Source organism: Pteropus vampyrus, unplaced genomic scaffold (assembly GCF_000151845.1).
Source record: "Pteropus vampyrus isolate Shadow unplaced genomic scaffold, Pvam_2.0 Scaffold64, whole genome shotgun sequence".
NCBI lineage: Eukaryota > Metazoa > Chordata > Mammalia > Chiroptera > Pteropodidae > Pteropus > Pteropus vampyrus.
In genome coordinates, this window is record NW_011888845.1 from 536713 (window position 1) to 557825 (window position 21113).

The 21113-nt window shown below is 30.1% G+C and overlaps 1 protein-coding gene across 6 annotated transcripts in view; it reads right to left on the minus strand.

Moving 5' to 3' along the window:
• Positions 1–21113, minus strand: part of FAM135A (family with sequence similarity 135 member A) — a 95498-nt gene that overhangs the window by 33202 nt on the left and 41183 nt on the right. For 5 of the 6 annotated variants that reach the window (XM_023531212.1, XM_023531209.1, XM_023531208.1 and 2 more), the window contains 7 exons: positions 20381–20554; positions 17130–17256; positions 16306–16459; positions 12190–12267; positions 11332–11439; positions 8717–8766; positions 5149–5304 (listed from right to left, as the gene is read on the minus strand). In XM_023531212.1, coding sequence (XP_023386980.1) covers positions 5149–5304; positions 8717–8766; positions 11332–11439; positions 12190–12267; positions 16306–16459; positions 17130–17256; positions 20381–20554 — 847 coding nt within the window. The remainder of the gene's footprint in view (positions 1–5148; positions 5305–8716; positions 8767–11331; positions 11440–12189; positions 12268–16305; positions 16460–17129; positions 17257–20380; positions 20555–21113) is intronic. The other variant, XM_023531210.1, reaches the window with a different exon arrangement.

Genomic DNA, 21113 nt, shown 5'->3' on the forward strand with positions numbered 1-21113 from the left:
GAGATTCCATATCATAGGTTCGCTTCTATGACAGTTCAATTTTGTTGTTTCTAAATGCATTACCAGACAGCCTATAGACTTTATTATAGCCAAGTCTGTCTCTGTACAATGAATGATACTTAGATTTCTTTGGTTATCGTAGGTTTAGCAATGTATTCTGAGTGTACTGATATATTTTATGAGCAAAGTTCCTATTGAATTACATAAATGGGAACCAATGGATATAGTATGCCACCATTTCTATAGTTTTTGTGATACGTAGCAGAGAAGGGCAGGGCAAGGCAAGACTTATTATCTCTAGTTAAATAACATTAGAGAACTTTTCATTGCATCTTAATTATCCCTCTTTGATTCCTTCAGGAGTTAAATAGGCCCAATCTTAGTATTTAGAATGGGGTGAGAAAAGGCAAGCTCTAGGTAAGATTTCTGTTTAACTTTGGCATTTTAGTTTTTCATAAACCTAATTTTTGTCTTGGCCTCTCTCCTTTGCTCCTTTATTTTATTTTATTTTATTTTTCAAAATTGTGTTCACCAGCTACTCTCTGATTATCGAAATTTACCGTCTTGTTCTATTCTACCCAGGACAATACCAGTCCCATAAAATATTATGCTACAAAACTGCCTCTGATCTTTGCTATCATCCTCTTCTATTTTGAGAGTAAAAAGCAAGTGGTGAAGAACACCAACGACTGAGCCATTCGGCCAGGGTTTGAACCCTGTCTCTGTCACTCACTAGTGGTAACAGCAAATAAGAACAAATTCATAATCATATGAGAAGATATTAACACATTTTTCTTGATAGGTGATAGAACTAGCAGCTATAAACTCATTAAAAATATAAAAAGTTTGAACAAAATGATTTATAAAACCTAGCAGACATATTCAGAACACTTAACCCAACAACCTGAAGAATATATATTTCTGCTGTAAGTAAAGTGAGTCTCAATATTAAAGTACTGAAATCACATAGTATGTGTCCTAATCACAATGAAGATAAGCTAGATATCAATACCAAAAAGACAACCAAAACATTCATATATATGGAAATAAAGAAACATATTTCTGGATATGAAAGATTTTTAGTTAACAAGAGATAGAGGTATGCTCAGGTTACTTCAGGCTGTGTAGGATTTATATGATAAAAAGCAAAGTAAGGACATCTGGAGAACTGACTCTACAGCCAAATAGCCAGTTCTTGTGAAATTGTGTTTCTGTTATTGCCAAAGAAATAACAAATAGACTAATATCCTAATATCACTCTAGTAGGTATTGTTTCAGAAATAAGCATATGTTCTTCCATTTTCTGGTCATTCTTCCATTCTCATGTTTCTCTTTAGCTCTGACTCTGCTTTGCTTTTAAGCCTAACTTTAATCCCTACCTTATGACAATTGGTTTACTCATGGCTTCTACTGTCTCATGGCTTTTGCCTATGACATTCTCTCTCTTGGTTTCTGCCATTGCTTACCTAACTGTGTCTCTTCTTGTGTGTTCTGTGTTTAAATTACTCAAGAGAAATGATCTGAACCTATGAGTCTGTCATTCTTCCAAAACAAAATGCGCCAAATCAGTAGTTTAGGCAGTAGGCCACCTCAAAAAATTATTAGTCTTCCTCATGTCCACACTGTAGAATACCTGGCTTTTGGCTAAGTGCCAATCTCTAATTCAGGACTGCATGGTCATATGATACAAAATATGGCAACTTGTGGACAAGAACTGTCTCTGATCCTTTATTTCAGAGGACTGACTATGGGTAGGTTACTCATTTTTTTGCACTTTGGAGTGAGGAAAAAGTAACAACAGTTAAATCTGAAACAACATATCCAATGTTGACTTAATAATATTTTTTTTATATGTGTTACATTAAGTCAAAGATTTTTGTGCAATAGATGTTAGGTTCCCTAATAAATAGTTATAGTAGGTTGCAATTTTCCCCATTCAGCAGTCACCTATGTATAAAGTAGTATCCTGTTATCGAATAGTACAGTGTTTCTGTTTATATACAGAAAATGAAGGAACAGATAGATATATTTTTTAGTTTAATAAACCATTATATATACTAATGGGAAAAAAGAAACTTTTCTAAATAACCTTGAATCAAAGAATAAGTTACTCAAAAAATTAGAAAATATTGAGAACTGAAGGATAAAAAAATACAATATCTCAAAACTTGTGGAATGCAGTTAAAGCAGTACTTGTAAACTTAAATATGTGTGAGAAAAGAAATGCTACAAATAATAAGCTAAGCATCTACTTATAGAAGTTTATAAAGACAGCAAAATAAACTATAGAAAGTAAGAGGAAATACTAATGTCAAAAACAAAACTAATATAATAGAAAACAAAACACACAAAAGCATGTAAGAGAATTAACAACATCAAAAGTTGGTTCTTTGAAAAAGAACTAATAAAATGACAAAATTCTGGTGGGATTGACCAAGGAAAAAAAGTGAAGTCACAATATCTAATATCAGGAATGAAATAAGAGAAAAATACTACTGATACTACATCTGTTAAAAAGATAACTGAAGGATACAATGAATTATTTGATGCCACTAAATTAATAAATTTAGACAGAATAGAAAACTTCTAGAAAAATATAACTTACCAAAATTGATTGAAAAAGAAATAAAATATAGATTTCTCATTAATATTATATCATCTGAATCTAATCACCAGGAAACATAATACAAACCTAAGCTGAAGAATGGTCTACACAACTTCTGGTTAATACTCAAAGTCATGAAAGACAAAGAAAATATAGGATACTGCTCCAGATTAAATGAGTCTAAAAAGACTTTAAAGGAATATAATAACTGAATGCAATGTGTGATCCTAAATTTGACTCTGGGAAAGGTTTCACTCAAGACATTATTAAGACAACTGATAAAACTGAGAAATAGATTATACATGAGATAGCAGTACTATATCAATATTAAATTTCCAAAAGTTGATCATCATATTGTGGTTAAGTAAGAGACTATCTCTGTTCTTAGTCAATATACCCTTAAGTATATTGGGGATATATACCCTTAAGTATTCAGGAATAAAAGAGCATGATGTCTATAACCATCAAATGGTCTAGGAAAATAAAAATCATAACTATCTACAAAAAGAAGAAATAATAAAGCAAATGTGCCAAAATGATACTTGTGATTCTGATGAAAAGTATATGGGAGTTTTGTGTACTCTTTTTGTGACTCTTCTGTAAATTCTCTATTTTAGAAGTTATATGATTTTGCCTTTCACATTTGTCTTTAATCCACCTGAAATTAAATTTTATATATTTTTTCCACATGGATACCCAATAGTCCCAGCATCATTTATTGAAAACCTCACGTTTTCCTTGCTGATCTACATATATTAAGTCCAAATATGGATATGTCTATATCTGGCCTTTCTCTTCTGTTCCATCTATATTAAAATTAAGACCGCCAGTTCATCAAAAGACATCATAAAGAGAATGAAAAACAAAAAAAACAAACCATGAAATGAAAGAGGATTTATTTATAAAACATAACAGGACCAATACTTAGAATACATAGAAAACTATTATGAATCAAGAAGAAAAAGAAAGGTAACCCTATAGCAAAGTGGGCAAACAATTTGAACAGGCACATCATAAAGAAGAAATCTACACAGCTGATAATCTTACCAAGCAGTACTCAACTGCATAAAGTCATCAGAGAAATGCAAAATGCAAATTAAAAGCATAACGATATACCATTTTACATCCACCAGACTGGCAAAATTTAAAACATCTGCCAATACCAAGAGTGGGAGAGTATGTAGAGTAATAAGAGCTCTCACAGAGTACTGGTGGGAGTGAAAATTAGCACCACTCTGGAAAACAGTGTGGCATTAGTTACTAAAATTGAAGTTATGTATATTCTAGGACACAGAAATTTCCTTGCAGGTGAATACTTCAGAGAAACTGGTATGCCAGGAAATATGTACAAGAATGTTCATAGCAGCTTGGTTCATAAGTAACTACAAGTTAGAAGTAATCCAAATGTCCATCAACAGTAGAATGGATAAACAAATTCTGGATATATTCGAATAGAATACAACACAGCAATGAAATGAACAATTTACAACTACTGACAAAAACATAAATTAATATCACAAACAGAATCTTGAGTGAAAAAAGCAAGATACAAAAGAATACAATACTGTATGATTTCATTTATATAGAATTCAATAATGTAGGCTAAATAACATAACAGGTTGAAACAACTATTATTTAGTGTACATACATAGGTGGTAAAACTTAAAGAGAAGTAAAGAACTCTTCATGACAAAAGACTAGACAATGATTGCTTCTAAACATCAGAGAAGGAATAGAAATTGGAGAAAACACATAGAGGACTTCCGTGGTATTGATGATTTTCTATTTTTTGATCTGGGAGATAGTGAAAACGATATGTTTTTTTAATTATTTGCCAAAATGTGCATGTTTTACGCACATTTCTGATTTTGATTATGTTTTATAATTAAGAAAACAAAAAATGGAAAAAAGAAAATAGACATGATAATTTTAAGGAACTACTAGCAGTTTAGGAAAATTAGTGTGCACGGAGTGTATGAAGCTATAAGACTGGAAAGGCAGTCAAAGGTTTAATATCCCAAAGCCTCTTGACCTGCTAGACAATAAAACTATACAAAAATTTCTGCATAACGTGCATACTAGGCTTATAGCAAACATGTATGTCTAGAGAGTCCCCTGACCCTGCCTAGTTCATAATACATGTCCCTATAAGAGGTGAGGGAAAAAGAGGGGTGGAGAAAGGAGAAAAAGATGGAGAGAGATATTCTATTTTAGTTTGAGATGGATTTCTAGTTCTTGATTTCTGTATCCAATGAGACCTGTCTATAATTCCTGTTCTTGGGCTCCAGAGGCTATCCTGTATCATATATTTTCCTATGTTATATATATCTGAGTAATTTTTTCTTACTAGCAGGGGTTGTTAACTAAGAAAGGTCATGTGCTCAACTGTATTATTCTATTATGAATTTTAGGACTAAAACAATAAAATAAGTCTCTTTTCTGATTTACCACTGTATTAGGTAAAAATCACGCTTTTTATTCATAAGAAATTTCTAAATATAATACTCATTAAGATGCTGTAACATCACTTTTCTTTAACTTACCCTCAGAGTATGGTGCTGTTGTGCTAATAATAGTCTCAGTTCTTCATGTAGTGTTATAACTTCCAGAAACTGTCCCCATAAAGCCATTAGAAGTGAGCAAAGTTGTGCAAGATTCATATTTATAAGTTCTGCCAGTTCGTCAGGGTTTTCTATTTTCTGAAATGACAAGAAAAAACCCTTCACTGTTCTGAGATTTACCATAACATATTTAATATATTATTCAGAATATTAATAGACGCAAATTATTAGTTTTAAAAGGAAATGTGTCTGTATGAAAGAGAGACCAACTGATCAATGGCTTTTTTCTATTCCATAGATACTCTAGCAATTTTCAACAACTTAACCCAATATCTCAATATCTGAGATACCTTATAACTGTAATAATGTCAAATATAGTCTAAAATTATAAATCAGGGTTTTATAGAGCATGATCAACCTCAAACACTAAAATACTGGGAATTTTAAACACAATAAACAAATCATGATGAAAGTTATAACATTTTTGAAAGATAATGAAATCTTAAAATAGGACTTTTTTCTCCAATCAGCCAAGTAAAGTACTTAAAGGATATGTAACTCCTCAGAAAGGACTGCATAATTTCTAAAGTACTTCTTTCCTCTCATGCCCATGTTCCTAGGCTCTATTTTCCTTGTGGCAATTTTTTTCCCCCACGAAAGCAGTAATTTAATTTCTAGTAATTAATACATAAATTTCCCTCTCTATATTAGTCAAGTCAATCCCTAAACCAAACACAATATATCACTTAAAAATGTATATATGACAACAATTTATGCTTTTCCTGCTTAATTTAAAATAAGTAGCAGTGCTCATTTGTTAAATGGGAGAAAGACTGTATAGAGGATTATCATTCAACCAAACTTCATTTACTAATTTGTGGGACTGGTCTATGCAGTGGTTTACAGAGATGTGTCCCCCTTTCTGCCCCCAGCAGCAATGGCATCACCTGGGAATTTGTAATAAATGCAAATTCCCAGGCCTCTTCCCAGACCTTCTGTATCAGACCTGGGAATTAACAAGCCCCCCAGGTGGTTCTGAGCCTCAAAGTTTGCCCCATGCTTTGCCTTCACTCTGTAGGCATACCAAGCCATGCCCACAATAAGCTTCTCACTCAAGACTAGAAGACCATTTTTCAGCAGGCCCAAGTACCCCTGCCTCCAAGAGTGCTTGTGGTAATTCTTTTACAGAGTTGTCAAATACTTCTTTCTTTCTCTTTTCTAACAATTCATCCATCTACTATTTATTGAGCATAGTTTCAATGCTAGGGCCTACATTCTATAGCTACGAAGATTAATTTGTAGCTCACTAGTAAGGAAAGAAAAGTGGGTAAACAGTTATATTATTATGAATGTTCTAACAATGGTATTAAATTATCCCATTTATTTAAATATTCACCTAAACTGATGATAAAAGTGCCAGATTGTACTATGAAACACAATCTTTTAAAAGGAATTTGGTTTCCTTGAATGATAAAATAAGGATTTCTAAACAAAGAATAATAAAAGACTATAAATCAGAATGACTGTTTCTCTTTTGGATAAGCATTTTTATTATTTAATTCACTGAAGCAGCAAGTCAGTTTTCAGGAAGATAATATCTTGCTGTAAAAACTGAAGACAACTGAAGATAATTCAATTACTAGTAACTAGGAAATCTACTTTAAATATATAGATAGATGCTGATTTTATTTCTCTACCCTAAAGAAGGTAGACGTAGTCTATTCAGGTTGAAGTTGAAAATCACTCCCATAGTTTCAATTATCATCTATATACCAAGGATGGCTATTTATATTTCTGGATCCTATGCCTCCTGACATCTAGACCCATTACCTACTATACTTGGATATGAAAAGAAAGTTGTTCAAGTTCAACATGTCAGAAATTGTACTAATTATATCTCCACCCTATCTTTCTAAAAAAAAAAAAAAAAAAAAAAAACCCCCAATCCCCAAAACGTTGCTTTTCTTCACCCAGCCAAACCAAGTTTCCATTTATCTACCCTAACTCAAAGAACACATTAACCAAAAATTCAGCAGAATTAGAAATAAGAGAAGGGATAGTGTTTTATACACTTTTTGTGACTCCAGTTATTGATACGTACTTGTCACTCAATAATTATTTACTGTATGAATAAATGAAGGAATAAATAAAGAACTATAGGCTTCAGATAAGGAAAAAGCTCTCAGAACTCATGGACAAACTCAGAAAATGTTGACAAATATCAGAATTCTGGAATGGAAGCTAATAAATATATGCTAAATACTGATTCATAAATGATCTACAGATGTGTTTTGCCCCAAAGAAGGGTTTACAACTGTATTAGAAATGAAGCTAACAAGATTTTCATGTCTCTCTTAAGAACACAAAGAAGATTAAAATGTACTATAAAATAAGCTGAAACCTGAAGTATTGTTCCAAGAATGGTTTAAACAAAGTTTAGAAAAAGAGGACTTAGATAAGCACTTGAGAGTGATTAGATAGCATTGCATAAGGCAAGCAACACTGTATCTAGTACAATCTACATATGAACAGAAATAATTCTCTTGGCCTGACCTTAAGCTGAATAAAGTATACAACTCTATTTTTTTTTTTCCTTGTCCTGAGAGCAAGGCTATCTAGATACCTTGCAATTACTAATTTTATTTCTTAGGGATCATGGTACCACAGTTCTGAGAGGGGACTTTAGTATTTTCATTATTGGGAAAGCATCCCTTCAAGTATAAATAGATTACTCCTCTGGTTTACATAAATCTTTACAATAAGTCTTAAAATATAATGAAAATGCTTTTTATGTTAAAAAGGAAATTAGAATTAAATTTGAGATCTTTTATATGTTTAGATATAGGAATAGTAAGATCTTAACATTCATATCTTGTTTTTTCAAATACCATTCATTGTCTTTCACAGAATATACTTTTTTTCATAGCATTCATTCACTGATCTTGTTTGATTACAAAATAGTGCTTACTTTAATAGACTTGGAAAAAGGGGGGAAAAAATAAGAAATAAAGCTCATTTTAGTGTATAGTCTTCAACTTTTTTCAGTTATACATAGAAAAAGCTACTCATATATAGTTTTATACTATTTTCACTGAAATCACAACATAAGCATTTTCCTACATTATCAAACATTTGTTGAAAAGCATCATTTTAAAGGTTGTACAACAATTTGATCTGTTGAAATAAAACAAATTTTTCATTTCTAAACAATATCATTTTACAAAAATAGGTTAAGTTTAAATGATGCTTTAAAAATTTGCCCAGAAATTCTTTGAGTAAACTAACAGAAGAAAAGGCACACTTTTGATCAGTTAATTGTCTTTGCTATTTCACTTATATGCAGAATAATATGTATTATAAAGATAATTTAACTTCATGCTCAAGTCAAATGTCTTTTGATCAACTAAGCTATGGTTCTACCATGATCAATAATTTCATCTTTGCATTTTAGGAAGGATAATCAATTAAGTTTTCTTAGACAAAATTTTTAGAATAGGAAACAGAATCCATTTAAATAATGTGATAATGTGAATCTTAAAAATCCAAGTACCTTAACTTCTTCACATAATTCAGTAAGCCGAGCTTCTACATCCATGTCCTCTGAAAGGATTAAAGAGTAATTAGAAGAAGTGTTTCAATGTTAGATCTGAAAACTGATTTTGAAATTATATAAATGAAATTAATTTTAAAAACCAGAGGTTTGAGAAATATTGACTATATTCAATGAATTAAATTTCAACATATTTTCATAAAAACATTAATCATGTAGGTTATATGATAATTATTAAATTCTATCTTCTGATTATTAAATAGTGTTTCAGTTCTCATAAGAGGCTAAATAGTCTGGGAAATAATAACTATATACCTAAAGTAACTTGCATGACTTCATCACAGAAAAAACAAAACATATAATTAGGTTTTATTGCATTTCATATATTTTAAATTCCAATAAAGCTTAGTATTTTGGGTTACATGGCTATACGACTTGCTTTTTACAAAAGCTATCCCTAAAAAATTCAAGTCAAATAAATTTCTATAACCAAAATTTATTTAAAACATACTTGGGGTATAAACTATTTAATGAAAATAACTGATGAAATCCTTTTCAATAAAAAGTAAGTTTCTAATTTAGTTTACTATTTAGATTTCTATAACATAATCTAAAAATGAGGCTAAAATTTTCCATATGATCTGATTTATTTAATGTATGCTACAACCATATTTAAAGGGATGTACAGGTTAATTTACAACTAAAGTGGTAATAATTACAAGGGAATATAGAAACCAACAGAATTGAGTTATTTGTTTTTGTTTTTAGGAAAGGAATTTCCCTAAGGTCTGAAATATACTTAACTTTTATTCAGAATCAAACCAAAATGAGTTCTCCTAAAAAAAACAGCATAGCTGTGATCACACATAATTCCATAATCTTGTTGCTGAAATAGAGCTTAATTTATCACTCTTACACAAAGGGCAAGAATACTTTCTATGACATCCCTGAATTCACTCATCAGCTCATTATCTCATTAGGTAGACTGAACGTTAAATACTTGATATAGAGAATGATAAATATTTACATTTGATAAAAATAAGCAGTTACAATTACGTGGTAAATAACAACCAAATATGTGAATAACAGATATTCAATTGGTAACTAAAACCAGTAGGATACGCATATATTTTGTAATTCACAAAATATACAAATAAAACTATATTCAGATATTAGTATGATATTAGAAAAAGATCACAAATTTATTCAATCTATTGATAACTAAAGAAATCTGCTAAGACTTCACAAATTATTCTATTGTTCGATTAATCAGTGGTTTCTAATACTGTTTTCCAAAATTAAAAAAAATTGCACTAAACCCTGTATTAAAATAATAACTTTCATATGCTAGTATCTTAGTTTTCACATTACTAATGATCTTTTTCTGTAATAGAAGAAAATCAGTGAAGTTAATAGTTACATATCCTACCTACTTTGAAAAATAAAAAAAGTTTTGAGTTTTGATACATTTTTTTGATTTTTATATACAAGATCCTAAATGCATAAACTGGTACATTTCATTATGGCTAATGAGAGCTTCTTCAATGTAAATAACATCTTAAAGAATGTTTAAAAGCAAAGCTTCAAAATCTTTGCACTGAAATGATTTCACAATCATTTAGGAGTTTCACCTGAGTTTAAAATTCTATTTTAACTAATTTTTCTTTTTAAAATGACATATTAAAGAGATGTATAAATGTGATCTTATGTAAATTCATTTTTTAGTTCCTCTTGCTTAATTCAAGGTTACAGTCTAAAATATATCCTTCCACATTTTTCAACTATACATACATAAGCATGTATGAGTTTTGGAGTCACTGTTTTACAAAAAGAGGATTGTTTTACACACTCTGCAAATTTTATTTTTTGGTTTCAGTAGTACTCCTTGAAAATTTGGTATATGGTCTTAAAGCATTTTTTTTTTAAATAGCTGCATAATCTTCTTTGGTGTAAGATCCTTATAATTTCTTCCCTAGTCCACTCTTTGTCAAATGATGGACATTTATCTTTGTTTTTAATGTTTTGCCACTAACAATATTGCAATAAACATGTTTGTACATGCATCTTTTTATGCTAGTACTCTTATTTCTATGATATAAGTTAACAAAAGTGGGGTTGCTAGGTCAAAGTGTAAATGTATCTTAAATTTATTTTCAAAATCCATTCCTCCATTCATCTGTTCATTCAACAGATATTGACAACATAGCTCAGAAAATGCCAGTACGATAGTAGCTGGTAAGAATAAAAGATACCTCAATAAAAGTATTATTTAATTAACTTCAGTATACTTTAGTTTTGAATCAAGTCTTTTTCCATCCAATCCCAAGCTGGGCCTTTCTTTATATAAGCCTTATTATATAAGCAGTATTCTATAAAATTATTTAGAATGCTCACATGTAAACTGATAGGCTGACAATACAATAGTTTAAGTGAGTATATGTTTATTGCTAAAAAGAACACTAACACATGTCACAAATGACCACAATATCATATTATGAATTGTTTAATTTTAGTTACTTTATATGAGAATATAAAATTATATTCTAAAATAATGATCACAATACATTGTCAATCGTTCTTTTTTCTTCTGATTAGAAAATCAGTTTCTCTCTTACGTTTTAGTGAAAACTGATCCAACTTAAATATTTCTGAGCTCGTTTTAACCTGAGAAATGTTGAGAAAGATTTTGGCTCCTCGATTTCCTTTTTTCATATTCCTAAAAACTAAGAAACATTGGAATTTTATTTTTTATTTCTATAGCTTTTCATAACTTTAAAAAATGTAATTATGATGGTCTAGTCAACACAAAGTAAAAACTTTCAGTATATTTGTGGAAAGATAGTAAATTGTCCTATTGCTATTCAAGAATAAAAGATTAAAATATACAGGGAAATATATCAATAAAATGAGATTAAAATAATTCTTTTAAAATATCTAACGAATCTGAATAGTGGTGATTTGATATTACTTTGCTTTTAAAATTTAAATCAATAAAAAAAATGCAAATTGACACAAAAAACCAGATGCTTGAAAATGTTTCTCTTTATTTCTGTAATGGATGAAATCAGCTTCAGTTTTTAAAACACATTTCATTACCATTAGCTGTACCCAAAGGTAAACTGACTTTGGACAAATTTAGGGCAGTATCATTAAACCAACAAATTCTGGCAATAAATATGGTTTCAAAAAAGTGTTCTTTGTAGGAACTCTAAAAAGAATATGGAAAAAGTCAAAGAAATCTTTACATTTATCATTTCCAGTTTTTTAAAAAAACTTCAATATTACAAATTAATTAAGAAATTAACCGAAGCTTATCTACGAACCAAATTGATTCTAAAAGTAAGTTTCTTAAATAAAGGTGGTAGAAACATATTATATTAATAAATACATATTTATAAAATTTGACACTAATTTAAAACAAAATTTCATACTAATTAAAAGGGATTATTTACTTAACCTATTTGTAAACATACCTAGACAGGTGTCTTTCTGGGTTCCTGGCTGTTTTCTTCTGAGAAGGCGTTCATAAAGGACCTGCATGTTGGCCTTGGCTAGTTATAAGGATTGCACACAGCACTAGTTACTATACTCCTTTTAAAACAAAATTTACTAGAATTTTCCAAGTTGTTATTAATAGACTAGCATTGATCTGATAGTGCAGTTATATTAGGAGACTAAAGCAGAATTGTTTAGTTAATTAGCTTATTAGAATTACAAATGATGTACATTCAAGTTTATATTACTTTGTTCTTGATTCTATTTATATGTACCACTCAACTCTTCATAATCTGTATTTTTATCTTTTAATTTCTTAGACTCTTAATTTTAGGGTTGGCAGGGATATCAGAGATCAGCTAAATGAAACCCCTGTTTTTGCAAGTGTAGATACCGTGGCCCAGAGAGGTTGCAACACTTGCCAAATCCCAGATTTCAGAACTTGTGACTCCCATTTTCAGTAAGAGCTGCTTGCACCAAACCAATACTGAACTATATGTCATCAAAAAAATGTACATCATTCATCTAGGAGAAAAGTAAAAGGCAAAAGCAGAAAGGAATCTGAGGCATTATTTTTAAAAGAGACTAGAGTTTAGGTATATTTTTCAAAGCATAGTGAAGTTTAAAACTTTTAAATATATACTTACTTGAAAACTCAAGAAAAATGTTAAATAGTAAAAGAAAATACAATACATCCTATAATAAAGAACTACTTTAAGTCCACTTATTAAAACTGGTGACTATAATGATGTTTAGTCAACAGAGTTTTAAGGAAATGTTATCTAGTGCCTGCAATTTAATTTTTCTACGATAAAAATAAACAATGTTAATGGTTCAAAATATTCAGTAGTTTTATTTGGAATAGTTAATAGTATTTTTAAAGGTTCTCCTAGAAGATGCAGTCAAGAATAAACTAAAATTCATAATAAAAACAAAATATAAATAGTAATGAAAAATTTAAGGAAACACAAAATATTACCAATAAATATTTACTGAAGATCAGTCTTGATTTTAAAAATCCCTAGGAAACTGCTATAAGATATATATTGATACTTATATATTTTTCAAGTAACAACAAAAACTGTATTGTGCTGTTCTATTCATTCGTTCACTCATTCAACAAATGTGTTTTGAGTAAATATTATGTATTAGGTACTAATAACTTTATTCTATTGCTATTATTTACTTATCAAAGTCTAGGTTTGCTTTTGAATTTTATTTTCTGAAAACATATATTAAGCAAATAACTTGGAATAAAGCTGACATTCATTTAGTAACTGACACCTAAAACTAAATATAAGGGCTCTTTCGATTATACTTTCTACATTAAATCCATAAGCCAAAGTAATATATATGAATAAAAGGAATCCCTACCTGAGAAAATTAAAAAGCTTATAAATAAATGAATCAACAGACTGAAGTTAATTAGTAACAAAGTGCTAATATTGTCTAAGCTATGTGAAATCTTTGCCTTTGAATAGAGATGCTTGTTTTCTTTCAACATTACTTCCTTTTAGAAAAATTTTTTTTTAGGTTAAAATGTGGTTGGTTTTTTTTTTTCATTTGCAAATATAAACCTATTTGTAAATTACATAATGATAGACATCTTCCTTATTCAGGCATTTATGGGCCCATCTCATATATGACTCTGTACATTAAATTCATAGAAGCCCTGTCTTGCTGGATGAGTTTCTTTTGGTTATCTTGCTGAACAGATTATTTATTAAGAGAAAGGGAAAAGTCAAAAATCTTTAAAGACAGAGATCCTATTCTTTTTTCAGCACCTAGCTCAGTACCTGACAAATGGGGTGCTCATAAAAAGCCCAAGAAAATTATATCATTAAGAAGTCTTACTGCTGGATACAGATGAGAGGGAGGTTGGGGGACTGGGTGAAAAGGTAAAGGGATTAAGACGTACAAATTGTTAGGTACAAAACAGTCACAGGGATATAAAGTATAGCATAGGGAATATAGTCAATAATATTGTAATAACTACGTATAGAGCCAGACTAGACTAATCAAGGGGTGGGTGAATCACTTCATAAATTATTTAAATGTCTAACCACTATGCTGTACACCTGAAAGTAATATAAAATAACAGTTAATGTCGACTGTAATTGAAGAAAAAGAAGTCTTACTCCTAGAGCTCCTTTACACCTTCTGCCTTTGGACATCTGGTTCCCTTCAATTTCCCCATCTTTTGAATGGTATCTGCTTTGTATATACAGCCTCAAAGCTAGTAAGTGACAAAAATAGCTCTAAACATGCACTTTTAAGCACTACAAGATAATGCCTCCATGAATTCTACAGCATTCAACATTGAAACTATTGACAAATTTTCTTATAGAAAGCCAGTACATATGGGTTCTAAGTTTAACACTGCTATTTTTTATAACACTACTTTTCAGTCACATGATATTGTCCTTTATTAATATCATAGTTTAAGTTTTGTGGTCTGGTCCTTAAACCTAAGCTAACCAAACATTTATGAGATAATTCTTCTAAGAAAATATGTTTGTGTTCCAAAGACTCAAATTAAAAAATATATAGAGCAAAATTTTTCCATTAATTGAGGATAAGTGAAAGCCTAAATTAGTTCTATTCTACAAAAAAAAATTCACTTTCAAATCAGAACAGTTTAAATTTGAGGCAGTAGTCTCTGAAAGGATTTTTTTCCTAAAGGAAATAGAAGGATTCTAAGTATATGAAATAGCAAGGAAAAAAAATATTTCAGAGAATAGTAATCAAAAGATTTTCACACTAGCATTTTGTCTTGAGGAAGAATACATGAGCAAAAAAGAACACATTTTCCTATCTGTGTACACAATGAGATTTTTGCATCAAGCATCTAAACAGTCAATTGATATCTTGTTTCTATTCAAGTCAACGATGTGTGAACTGAATAGAGTGAATAATGGAATTAATCAAATCCACTGGACTAGTTGCTGATAGGCAGTGGCACAATATTCAGCATTCTCACAGCTGAATTTAAGTGAGGTACAAATCATTACACTTTCTTACAATTCTTTTGTATCCCAAAATAGGCAATTATAAAAATAGGCTAATTAGTCTCAAACCTAAGAATTACTTTCAGTAAGTGAGTTTTTGAGTTTATCGATATTGTTAAAAGACTGAGATCTCTGAGGAACAAAGAAATAAATCGAGAACACCAATTAATTTAAGTAAAATTTGGAAAGTGATTCCTGATTTATTCACGTATATAATGATAAAAATAACTTATTCTAAAATGATAATTAAAAATTTTTTTATGATGAGCTATTAGCTGGTATTTATAAATAAAAGCTTATAAAAGCTATCATTAAAAATCTAAATAAAAACTTATTTTTGCTAATCCCAGTAATTTATCTTCTGTGAAAATATATATGTAAAAGCATTCTGCAAACTGCAAATGATATATAAATTCAAGGCAATATGATTTTTTATTACCTACTACAAAGTATATACAGAAAACACTATTAGACTAAAACTAAATAATTTAATGATTTAAATAATTTTCAAAATGTTAGGACTGAGTAATGTTGTTATTCTGACATGTGATAAAAGAAATAAGATCTGAGATAGCTTAAAACCAAATGTATATAAAAATGTCCCAAGTATCTATACTTTGTGAAGATTGTTAAATATTTGGAAGTATAGATTAATTTATCTTCCCATGATTCTGTAGATAACTACATTTGCTTTCTAGTATGCTTTCTGGTTATATTTGATGAGGAGTGTGTTTAAATTACTTGTTCATACACATAATTTAAACACATGAAATCAACTCTAGTAATTTCAGTTACAGTGGAATTTTAAATAAGTGTATATGAACATATGCTTTAAAAAAAAAAAACCTATCAAGACTCATTTCAAACTTGGCACCAAGAAGTTATTTCTCAATATTTCTCAATATCATAGAAAAATTTTTAATTGCAGAGAGTAATTAGACAGAAAAAATGGAATTGAGAGAGAAATAAAAGTGAGGCACATTATGGGTTTAGTACATAAAAACTATAGCAAAGCTCATAACTAGCAATGTGAGAATGAAGAGAATGACTTGAACTATAGGAAAGGTCTGGCTACTTTTAACATACCCAGTTCTAGTTTCTGACAAGAGGGAATCTCTTCTGTTACCGTAATGAAGTAGCTGTGCAATCCCTTGAAGGCTAGCAGCAAAGTGGCACAAAGTGTATAATGAAAATGATAGGCATGATGTAGGAAGGAGTCTGCAATAATGAAGCTGCAACCCTAAATAAAGAATAGATTTGGGATTTAGACTGTTAGTAACCAAAACTCTAAAAATATTACATTTGAAACTTAGAGAAATTCAGGAAAAAATTCCTAAGCATTTACAATTTACAATTATCCTAAAACAAATAAATTCAGCAATATTTTAAGGAGTTGCTCTTGTTGATACAAGTAATTTAAACACATGAAATCAACTCTAGAAATTTCAGTTACAGTGGACTTTTAAAACGAGCAGATTAAATTTTGATTTTAGAAAATTTAAGATTCAAATTACATTTGGACTGAGGGACAGACACTCTGCTTTTATAATATAAGTCTCCTCTCCTTTTAGGAGTATAATGGCTATACTTGTACTACTGCAAGTTGGGTCTCAATTCTGGTAATCGTTCTTTGCAGGCAAGCTCCTTTGGCATGATTCTACCAGTTCCGTTAAGGGAACAAGTGGTACCAATAGCAAGTTAAAAGGCACTAGCTGTCAAAGATCTCTATTTGTTAAATTTGATAAAATCTTAAAGAAGCAGGTTAAGTTTTCACAATAGACCACTGGAACCAAACAATTTCTTAAGATCGGAAATATCACATTCACAGATAAAACAGTAAAAAATAAAAAAACCCATTTCATTCAAAATAGGAGGAGAAGAAGAAACAGTTTATAAACATCAGTTCTTACATCTGGTGATAACTGTTTTGTGTAGTTAATACCAAAGACCACACTTTCAAGAGTAGGAATCACAGAATCTCTGTTTTGTGCTGGTGCATTTCTATTTAACCAAGTAGTCTTCACGGGGCGAGGAAAGCTGGAGGAATAAATATTACATTATTATTGTCATGACAGTCTATTTGACTGTTAAATGTTTACCAAAAAAAATCTCACAAGAATAGAATAAAGAGCAAAAGTTTTGCAAGATTATGATTTCTAAAGTAGTCTTAAAGTAATTATTCCTTTAATAATGTGAATTATTATGAAAAGACACAATGGATATTAAAAAAACTAGATGCTTGAGGTTACTTCTCTGATTGTGCTTCATGGATTCTAAAAGGATCCTAAAGATAAAACAGAGTGGGATCCAGACTAGCTAAAAGACAGATGAGGGTAAGTTTTCATTTGGAAATACTGGTCTGTCAGAACCGGTTACCAACGTTATAAAGTTAACACTTAATCAAATACAGGTGCTACTTACAGAAGTAAAGAGCTCTCATATAAATGTAGAAAAAGAAAAATTACTAAATCTACTTGTTGCTTCTATTTCTCAAAAACAAGATATTTCCTTTCTCTTCATTAAAAGGATATGAACTCTAAAGATGATCTTTTTAAGTGCTTCAAGGCACCATCTCAATCACATATTATATGAACAACTGTTAATATTAACTTTACATTTAATATACCATAAATGCTATAGAATAAGAAGCCTACTCTGTTTGAAAGTTTAAAAATCATACATAATTTTATTTGCAAGAAAGTACTAGCTGATTAAAAGTAGGCCAAAGCATTTGGACTGTTTGGCAGTTTGGCAAAAGGGAAAAGACAGAAAAGTAAGTCAATTTTTCCATAAGCAGAGAGCAGCTTTCATTTGCAAAATCAATTTGCTTTGCGAAAATAAAATACCTATACCCCAGCAAAGAAGGGAGTTGCAAGTCAATGGTAAATTCCGTTTGCTACGATATGCTTTTCAGAATTGAGTCACAAAAGTTGTACTTAAAAGAATTCAAATATAAGAAACAGGTTATGTAAAAAACAAAGAAAGAAAGAAATCCTAACCCCACTTACTTTACAAAATTGATTTAATGTCTATAGTTGGGTTGATCATAGACATTGTTTTAAATAAAAATAACATTTAAAAAGATAATACTGTAAATTAACTTTTTTTCCCATTTTGTTTAAAGGATAAAAAATCCACCTATAATAAAACTTCAGGAAAAACTTGTCAAAGCATAAATAGTGAGGAATGTTACCCTTAACATGACCCCTCTACCAGCACGCCGCCACCAAACAGCTTTCCTTTATCCTTTCCTTGCTTCCTTTTTCCAACCTCTCATTTACGGGCAAAGAAAGGCAGGGAAAGATGTTGCTTTTTTCAGGGCAAAGTTCTAGCAGCAAGAGAGGGGATATCAGGGTTCATGGTAGCTAGGTAAAGAACAGAACCTCAGCTGTTGCAGGCACCTCATTTTCTTTTTTAGTCACTAACCAGAGCCAACAGTTAATCCTCTTGGCTTCTGATTCTGAGTCAAAAATGTCTTCTCCTTCCAGCAAATAGTCTCTAGGAGATGAGCTCTCCCTTTCTCCTAATAGTCTGTGGCAAAAACTGCTGCGTTGCAAGAGGAAGCACACATTTAACTCAATAGGATTAGTGATATGAATATACCTGCTCTATTCACGGCTTTGAAAAGCAACATTAATAACCCACGCTAACCTCGGTGAATTGTATATTTTTCAGAAGAAATACTAAGCCAGTGTTATAAAGAAAAAGAAATGGTTGAAATAGTTTAGTTAGGGATTCTTACTGAAAATTAAAAATTGGAGATTCAGAAAACTACAGGAATATATTTTATAAACAAACTTTTAGCATTAAAACCTAACACGTAATTCACATAAAAGTAATACATACTACTTATTTGAAAGTTATATTTCAAAAAACCACTTTCTTTTCTGAGAAGTTTCATTCAGTTATCATGTTATTACATTTTAATTTATTCAATCAACACCCAAAAATTTTTTGAAGTTTATGATAAAATTATATATAATAGGAACACTTTTCTATTTACAGAAGTTATAGCAACTGAGAACAATCTCTCAAAGGCCTAAGATGTAAGACAAAGTTGGCAAAACAACTATAGTTACTTACTAGAGAACTAGATCTATAGTTGGCAAAACAACTATAGTTACTTACTAGAGAACTAGAACTAGAACTAGAATAAGGAGAGCAAAGCAAGTCATCAAATAGATTTCTTCCTGGCCCTGTGCTCTAAAAGAAGTCATGGGATAACACAATGGAAGAGGTTCTTAACAGTTTTCAAAACCATGTATAGATATGCCACAGGAAGCTCTTACTTGTTAAATTGTGTTGGTCTTTTATAACTTCTGAAGATAATTCTACAAAATTACCTACACTTCGTTTTCTGATAAATTAATTTAACATCATAACCCTTAAGCAACATCCCTAGTATCAGTTGTTAGAATCAAATTTGTGTCAGAAATTGCAGAAAGTTCACAAATCAAATTAATTTGAAGTCTTTTCATATAAGTTACTGATTATAAAAGTGTCCACGTGTGGCCCATACCACAAGGATGATGTTTTACTGTAAAAATTAAAGAGCCTGAATTGTATTCTTACATCAATGAAAGACAATTGTCTCCACATGGAAGTAGGCAGAAAAAAATAATTATCCCAATGCATTTATTATGATCCAGAATTTTATGTTCTTTTAAAATTATATCATGACACATAGGAACACTTTTAGTAAAGATCCATAAAATTGGTTAGTGACTTAGTAAATAAGAATTACTGTATAATATAGATTTTAAAAATATAAAATTAGTCTATTCAGAGAAGAGACAAGCAAAAAACCTAAGAAAAAAATGAATATGCTTCTCTAGAGAATGAATAATTTTAGTATAACACTGCATAAAAACACAGGTATAGACTAAACAATGCTGTATGGTTATTTCTGAATTGCATTATTTTTCTTGGTCAATTTATTTGAGAAAGATTGCTTCATATTTCTGTAATAAAAAAGTTATTAATCTAATGTTCCCATGCTCTTAACTTTAAATATTTTAGTATAAAATGAAAGTATTTATTAAATAATTATGAATTGAGAAATTTCTTTCTGTTTCAGTTATCTTTACCAAAGTATGTGTTTTCACTGTAAAAATAAAAGACACTACATTAATCAGGACCAGGGTGTACTGGTTAAATTTACCTTATTAGTGGCTGGTGTAATGCAACCAAAGATGCATGGACTGTAACAGACACAACGGAAAGGTGGAAATAATCAAACATAACATTAACGTGATGATGAAGACCTCTATGGAGGCTAAAGTGCAGCTTCAGTGTTCGGCTACTTATTAGTTGCAAGGCATTCAGATCATCTGCCCTATAAAAAACAACATATTTGCACCTAAGTACAGAATATTTTGTAGAGTAGTTTAAACTATTTAAACATTTAGTTACTTATTTTTTAAAAATTGATAATGAGAATAATTTTAAAACATAACATTTGTATTAGAAACAATAGGAAATTTAACAATAAGAGCCTACCTATAGATTTCTATCAGCCCATGACATGGATTGTTTTTTCACTAATGTCCTTATAAAATGAGTCCTTTTTGATACTTCAGGAACTAATCTCATTTTACACTAAGTATTTCTTCCATAGAGATACTGTTTATTATAAGATTGCAGTATAACGTAGGTCAAATCCAATTAAAATAAATCTTAAACAATATTTAAAATTATTTTTACAGTACAGTACGAAATCTTGTCATTAAATGCTTCTTAGAAATAGCAAACCACTGGTAAATATTTCATTATAGATATTTAGCCTGTCATTAGATTTACACATACAAAATATATGAAACAATTCCATAAGAATTATATCCGAATATATATACATATACATATGTATGTGTATGTATATACACATACACACACAT